This window comes from Suricata suricatta, chromosome 5, assembly GCF_006229205.1.
Source record: "Suricata suricatta isolate VVHF042 chromosome 5, meerkat_22Aug2017_6uvM2_HiC, whole genome shotgun sequence".
In the NCBI taxonomy this organism is placed as follows: domain Eukaryota; kingdom Metazoa; phylum Chordata; class Mammalia; order Carnivora; family Herpestidae; genus Suricata; species Suricata suricatta.
Window position 1 is genome coordinate 155,297,356 of NC_043704.1, and position 8,254 is coordinate 155,305,609.

At 43.0% G+C, this 8,254-nt stretch overlaps 1 gene segment (V, D, J or C); it reads left to right on the forward strand.

Moving 5' to 3' along the window:
• The first annotated feature begins 1,241 nt into the window (after positions 1-1,241).
• Positions 1,242-1,986, forward strand: LOC115291326. The segment is given in 2 exon segments: positions 1,242-1,377; positions 1,481-1,986. Coding segments are annotated over 2 exon segments (552 nt in total).
• Positions 1,987-8,254: the final 6,268 nt, after the last annotated feature.

The window sequence follows — 8,254 nt, forward strand, 5'->3', positions numbered from 1 at the left end:
GCTCTCTGCCCATCCTTTGTCCCCCTGACAGCAGGTAATATCCCCTGGGAAAATTCCTTTCAATGCAACAGGAAAGGGAACTTAGCACGGAGAAGGCTGGACAAACAACCTTGTTACTTCCTCACTAATTGACTACCCCAAACCCAAACCTATGTCTTGTCAACTCTTCACAAATCTGATGTTATGTAGTCTAAAAGGCACAAGTGCTGTCTACTTTGTTCATTCTCTGAGTGTCATAATATTAGGAAACTCATGCACATGCAAAAGAATTTTATTTTCTACTCAAGATTTGTCTTATGTCAGTTGAATTATTAGACCAAAGAACACTGAAACAAAGAAAATTAAATCAAAGACCAGAAAGGTTTCTCCTACAATTGGAAGGCATATCCAGAAAAACCAAGCGATAAAACAAACAAAAGAAAGACACGGAAAACAGTAAGAAGGAAGAAAATTATTTGTTAAAAAATGACGTGATCTTATATATAGTTAACCATAGAAATTCCACACAAAAACGTATTTGGAAAATTAAGAAATTCAGGGAAACTTCAAGATACAAAATCAACATACAAAAAAGTACAGTTATACACACCAAAAACACAGTATAGGAAAAAGAAATAACAAAAGAATAGCACCGAGAAGGCTGGACAAACAACCTTGTTACTTCCTCACTAATTGATTACCCCAAACTCAAACCTATGTCTTGTCAACTCTTCACAAATCTGATGTTATATAGTCTAAAATGTGAAATAGCAAAAATGCAGCACCTGGGTGGATCAGGTGGTTAAGTGCCTCGTCTTGATTTTGGCTCAAGTGGTGATCTCAGGGTTCCTGAGTTTTATTCCTGCATCAGGCTCTGCACTGCTTGCAATTCTCTAACTTTCTCTCTCTGACTCTCTCTCCATCTGTCTGTCACACAAAAATAAACAAAATAAAATGGCAAAAAAATGAACTGGCACTAGACAAAGTATTTAGGAAAAATTTCACTAAAAAGTAAAATACTATATACCAAACATGACCTGCTTGAAGAAAGACATGTAAAAATGGACAAACAGATGCGGAGATAACTGTATTCAGAGATTTGAATATTTCATATTGTTGCAGTGCCATCTACACAAAGTGATCTAGAAGTGCCTTCCTAACCCTGTCTTTGGCTTTTAAAGAATCAAATCTTAGTCTTGAGTTTGATACATCATCAAATGGTATGCAAATAGGGCCCTTTCCGTGCTGATTAAACCAGCCCAGCCAGGACCCTGCAGCTGGGAGAGGAGCCCCAGCCCTGGGAGTCCAGGTGTTCCCATTCCGTGATCAGGACAGAACACAGACATCTCACCATGGACTTTGTGCTTGGCTGGGTTTTCCTTGTTGCTGTTCTAAAAGGTAATTCATGGTGAACGTGAGACACTGAGTATGTGAGTGGATATGAGTGAGAGAAGCAGTGGATGTGTGACCGTTTCCTGATCAGGATGTCTTGTGTCTGCAGGTGTCCAGTGTGAGGTGCAGCTGGTGGAGTCTGGGGGAGGCCTGGCGAAGCCTGGGGGCTCCCTGCGACTCTCCTGTGCAGCCTCAGGATTCAACATTGGAAGCTACCACATGAGCTGGGTCCGCCAGGCTCCAGAGAAGGGGCTAGAGTGGGTCTCAGTTATTTATAGTAATGGAAACACATACTACGCAGATTCTGTGAAGGGCCGATTCACCATCTCCAGGGACAACGCCAAGAACACAGTGGATCTGCAGATGAACAGCCTGAGGCCTGAGGACACGGCCACGTATTTCTGTGCGAGAGACACAGTGAGGGGACATCAGTGTGAGCCCAGACAAAAACCTCCCTGTAGAAGATTATCAGTATCACCAGGGGGCGCACACTCCACACAATTCTGGCTTGTATTCTCTCCAGCAGGTACATATGGAGGTTACAAGCAGGGTTCTGAGAGGATCTGGGGCTTCCTCTCCATACAGCATTTCCTCCAGGGAGCTTCTCTGGACTGATGATTCTGGGTTACCTATTCAGTCTCTGTCCTAGAAACTAATAATAAGAAAACTATAATAACAGACACACAAAGTAACCATTGCTTACACTGCTTTTCCCTGCCCCTAAATACAAATGAATTAGACATATCCTGATGCATGTCACATGAAGCATTACAGGAGTTTCAGATGCACTCACCGCACACCAGGACCATCCAGCAATATGCAAGCTTGCTAGAAGCAGCATGAAGGGCAATCTGGACATGAGTCTACAAAGTCATCAAAAATCCAAGCAAAACAAAAGAGACACCTGGTGGGGGTCATTGTCTGAACCGTTCTCACAGCATCAAGTGTAGTTGACAGCCCAGGAAAGCACTGCTACCAGCATCAGGATGTGGTCTTGATGTGGAGTCTGGAGATCACACACACATACACACACACAAACACACACACACAGAAGGGATTATAAAACCATCCTCACCTCCATCATTGTGTCTACTGAGAACAGAGTAGGTTCCTTTCCAAGTCATAAATGCTTGGATGGGGCCAGGGAGTGACACTGGCTGAGGGTGTGACTGTAGATCACTTGGGAGGGAGTCCTGCTCCAGGAAGCAGCTTATGTGAGGTCAGTCTCCCCCCTACATCAAAGGAGGTAGACTCCATGGTTTTCTGCTGGATTTCCTCTGTGTGAGGAGGGAGTAGAAGAGGAAAGAAGGAGGTTCAGGAGACATAAGACAAAAATCCAAGATCAGAGTGTGATAACTAACCCACTAAACACGGATGAAAACTAGGAAAGAAAAAGAGAAATGGTCATTCTAAGTAGAAAACCATCTGAATCCTTGGAAATGAGAATGAGGATCCATGTAAACATGCACAATAATGAAATGTTAATAGAAGTGCACTGAGGTCATACCCAGAGTCTAGACTGGAAGCTTTCTACTCCCCAAGGTCACCAGTGCTCTAATGTTCGTGTGTTCACTGTGTACATGCAAAGACCAGAAGCTTCTATTCAATCCATCAGAATCCTCTGGTCCAGGGTTTCAATCAGAGTAGCCTTCCAAGTGTGCAGAATAACTATGTGACCCTCTGTTGCTGGTATCAGTACAATGTGTGTCCTCAATCATGCCGACATGGAAACCTCAGGTGAAAGGGATGGTCTCAGATGGCAGGACCTTTGGGAAGCACTTTGGTCAGGAAGAGACAGCCTCATGAGTAGATAACTGCCCTTATACACAAGGATTATGAAAGTTCCCTGCCGCTTGGCCCCATGTGAGGTGACAGGAAAAGGATGACCTAGGACATGGGCTCTCTCCAGACACCAAATCTGCCTGTCCCTTCACCTCAAACGTCCCAGGCTCCTGAACTCTGAGAAATGAGTGTCTACGGTTTAAAACCATGCAGCCTGTGAATGTAGTTACAGCAGACAGAAACGACTAAGACGTTAGTGAGACATGAACGCAATTATTGAGTCTCTGGTGTTTCCCTGGCACATTTGTGGTGACAAGTACCTGATAAGCATCTTCAATGAGGCTCACTGGCAGTCTTTTTTTCTGATTCAATTCTCCCAAATCATTGAAATTACTAGTACTAAGTCAACGGAAACTGTGTTAAAGTTAAAGTAGAAAAACAGCCTTAACCTATAGGTGAAAGGAGTGGACATGATTCATGAAATCTTTTCAAAATGTTTCCATGTCTGACTGCCATAGGGTAGAGGCTAGTATTGGAGAAAATATTTCTACATGCATGGTACTTGCAGGTACCACATTATAGGGAGATAAGTGCTGGCTATGAGCCTATGAACCAGAAGGCTGTAAGAGCCACTGGAGTGTCTTTGAACAACAAACAGAGTCCATGAGTTTCTGAGACTTTGTGTAACTTTATATTCATGGTGCTGCTTTCTCTGCCGTACTAGAAGACTGTAGATGTGATAACTGTGTGGTATTTCAGTTCGAGCAAAGCCCTACACAGTTGTGTTACGATGACCCCTGTGAGGAGTGCACCTCAGTCACTGGATAGAAAAGACTGTACAATTCAGGACAAAAACAAACTCAAGAAGATTTTCAACATGAAGGACTGAAGCTTACATCAGGAAATTACTTCACAACATGCAGAAGATACATGTACAACAAATAAAACACCTACATGCCATGGAGGGTAGATGTTGGATAAAATTCATCTACCTATGGTCAAAGGGCCCTTGAGGTTGGGCTTCTGGCCGTGCCCTACCTCACAGTTTCCTCAGGACCTTGCTGATTATGGTTATACATGAAGAGGAAATAAACTCACTCTCTTTGTGAGGGGTAATCACAATTAATGACTAAAGGTCACACCCCATTCATCTATAGCAAGCAGCGTTCTCTAATTGAACATTTAACCAATATGCTTCTGAAAACACCTAGTGCTACCAATCAGCTGTTAGATTGAAAATTGTCTCAGCGATGTGACAACCAGAGAATATCCAATATCTTGATGAAAATCAATTCCCTCATACAAAAACAGAAATATGGATCAATGGAATAGAATAGAGAGACCAGAACTAGACCCACAAGTTTATGGCCAATTAACTTTTGACAAAACAGGAAAGAGTATCCAAAGGAAAAAAGATAGCCTCTTCAACAGGTGGTGTTGGGAGAGCTGGACAGCAACATGTAGAAGAATGAACTGGACAAGGTTCTTACAACATTCCGAAAAAAACCTCAAAATTGATAAAAGACCTGAATGTGAGACAGAAAACCATCAAAATCCTAGAGAAGAAAGCAGGAAATAGCCTTCTTGACCTCAATCGCAGCAATTTCCTCCTCAACACAACCCCAAAGGCAAGGGAATCAAGAACCAAAATTAACTGTTGGGACCTCATCAAGATAAAAAGTTTCTGCAATGCAAAGGAAACAATCAACAAAACTTACAGGCAACTGACAAAATGGGAAAAGATAGTGGCAAATGGCATATCAGACAAAGGGCTAGTATCCAAAATCTACAAGGAACTCACTAAACTCCATACCCAAAAAATGGAATAATCCAGTGAAGAAATGGACAAAAGACCTGAACAGACACTTTTCTAAAGAGGACATCCAGATGGCCGACAGACACATGAAATGGTGCTCAGCATCACTCAGCATCAGGGAAACACAAATCAAAACTACACTGAGATACCATCTCATCCCAGTCAGAGTTGCTAAAATGAAGAAATTAAGAGACTATAGATGCTGACAAGGAACTGGAGAAATAGGCACCCTTCTACACTGTTGGTGGGAATGTAAACTGGTGCAGCCTCTCTGGAAAACAGTGTGGAGTTTCCTCAGAAAATTAACAATAGAACTCTCCTATGACCCAGCAATAGCATTGCTGGGGATCAACCCAAGGGATACTGAAGTGCTGATGCATAGGGGCACATACACCCCAAAGTTCATAGGAGCCCTTTCAACAATACCCAAATCATGGAAAGAGCTTAAATGTTCATCACCTAGAATGGATCAAGAAGATGTATAGGGAGGAGCCAAGATGGCGGAGAGGAACGGAGCTCTGTAAACTTGGTCCGCCCCATCTATTGAACTGAGAAGGACATTACTCTCATCTGCACGCATGGAAGGAGAAAATACAGACTCCAGAAAGAAGACAACCTCAAAGATCCCTGAGTGGGTGAGTGCGAAGTAGGGTGATTGGACAACAGGCCAGCCCAAGTTGGGCAGGCGAGGCAGGAGCCCCACCCAACACAGGGTAACTTCGTGGAGCCCCTGAGAGACAAAGGGAAGAGAAAAAAAAACATAACACCCTTATAGTACTGTCTCTACAGAAGAGAGAAAGAAGGTTTAACCCCTCACAAAGAGAAAATCTCTTAGTCCATATATAACCACAGGGCAGCCTAAATCCTGAACCCGGGTGGCACAAGGGAAAAAACAGCCTCCATCCCTGCATGATCCCAGCAGGGAGTCAGTGGCTGGGGCCGCCCCAGGGGCATGAACTTCAGCCTCGGCTGCTGGAGTGGGAGCACACACTCATTTCCACAGCACATCTCGCCTCCAGCATTGGCCCAGTGAATCCCGAATCCTGGGTACAAACAGGGAAAATATAGCCCCCATCCCTACGCAATCCCCTCAGGGAGTTGGCTGTGGTGGAGGCAGGGACGCGCGCATTGGCTTCAGCTTCGGGAGCACGTGCCTTATTTCCAGCAGTGACCCGCACCTCAGGCAGCAGCAGGATGAATCCAGCCAGCACCAAGAGAAAATGCTCCCTCCCCCTATTGGATCACCATCCTGGCTGGGGGCTGGGAGTTGGTGTAGGCTACTGTGGGGGCATGCACTTCAACTCCTGAAGTACACCTCGTCTCTGGCAATGCCAGTGCAAATCCCTGCTGGTGCCAAGAGAACCTGTTCCCTCCCTCTACGAGATCCCGGCTAAGAGCTAGCTGCCAAAGCAATTACAATTCATCTGTGCTGGCATAAAAGCCCATGGAAGAGGCATTTGAAATGAGGCGAGCCTGGAAAATACAGCTTGGCTCAGCAGAGGCACAAAGAGATCAGACTCATTAGTGTGGCCTGCAGCACTTAGTTCTAGCTAAGCTTGGGGCGTGGCCATTCATCCTCCACAACCACCATGGCGGGGCCTCTGAGAGCAGACCCCGAGACTTGGGAACACCAAACCACGCCTATCCACAAGGGTGAGCTGCTGCATTTCTGTGTATTTATTTTTTATGTTTACCTTTTTTACTTTTTAAAATGTTCTTAAATTTTTACTCCTTATTTTCCTTTTTCCTGTCTCCCTCTGTTTTTTTGTTCTTCCTCTTGCCATCAAGATATATTCTCCCTTATCTCAGCCTTATCTCTCCCCTTGGCTGTCTATTGTCCTTTGTTGTCCATGCCCCACTTTATTTTTTCCTTCTCTTCTTTTCTTCTCTTTCCTCTCCCTTTTCTTTCCTTCCTTTCCCCCTTTTAATTTGTTTGTTTGTTTGATTTGTCTGTGTGTTTGCGTGCTTCTGTTCTCTCTGTGTTTGTCTGCTTTTTTCTCAGAGCTACCCTAAGAAACAAGACTAAGTGCACTTGACAGAGATTCCCAAATATCACTGAGTAGGGAAATAATATAATCAAAGGCAGAAAATGAGTAACCGAGAGACACCATTAAAAGAATATTTCCTGAAACAACAGGCCCAGGACAGTCAATAAGCCTCCGTTAACAGAGCAATACTAACAGGTGCACAGTGTACAAAGAGCTTTTTAAAACTGACAAGAAACAGAAAACTAGCCAAAATGACAAAACGAAGGGACTTTTCCCTGACAAATCTCCAGGAAGAAGTCACAGCCAGAAAACTCCTTAAAACAGATCTAAACAACATACCTGATCATAAATTTAAAAAACTTGTCATAAAATTAATTGCTGGGGTTGAAAAAAGCACCAGATAAGCAACGGAGACAATGACTAGGAACTTTGAAAAGAGTTGTGACGATTTTAAAAAGGCTATAAGTGAAGTGAATAATAAAATGGAGGCAGCTACCCCAAGAACAGTAGAGGAAGAGAGAAGAATAGGTGAATTAGAAGATATAGTTATAGCAAAAAATGAAGGTGAAAAAAAAGAGAGAAATTGATCCAAGTGCAGAAAAGGAGAATTGGAGATCTGAGTGATACAATCAGAACAACCTCCATATCATAGGAATTCCTGAAGTGGAGGAAAGAGAGAAAGGTCCTGAAGGGATACTAGACCAGATAATAACTTAGAATGTACTAAATCTAGGGAAATAAATAGACATTCAAATTCAAGAGGCACAAAAAACCCCCTTAAGACTTAATTTGAATCGACTTTCAGCATAACATATCATAGTGAACGTAGCAAAATATAATGATAAAGAGAGAATTCTGAAAGCAGCTAGGGAGAAAAGGGCCCTCAAATACAAAGGGAAACCTATCAGAGTGGATACAGACCTATCTACTGAAACTTGGCAGACCAGGGAGAAATGGCAAAAAACCTTAAATGTGAAGAACAGAAAAAATATGCAGCCAAGAATCCTTTATCCAGCAATCCTGTCATTCAAAATAGAAGGAGAGATAAAGGTGTTCCCAAATAAACAAAAATTGAGAGAATTCATGACCACCAAATCAGACCTACATGAAATCCTAAGAGGGATTCTATGAGGGAAATATTGCAAAGAATAAAAGGTTCCAGAGACATCACTATAAACATGAATTCAATGGAGAGCACAATGACTCTAAACCCACATTTTCAATAATAACATTGAATGTAAATGGCCTGAATGCTCCAACCAAACAACACAGGGTAACAAAATGGATTAAAAACCAA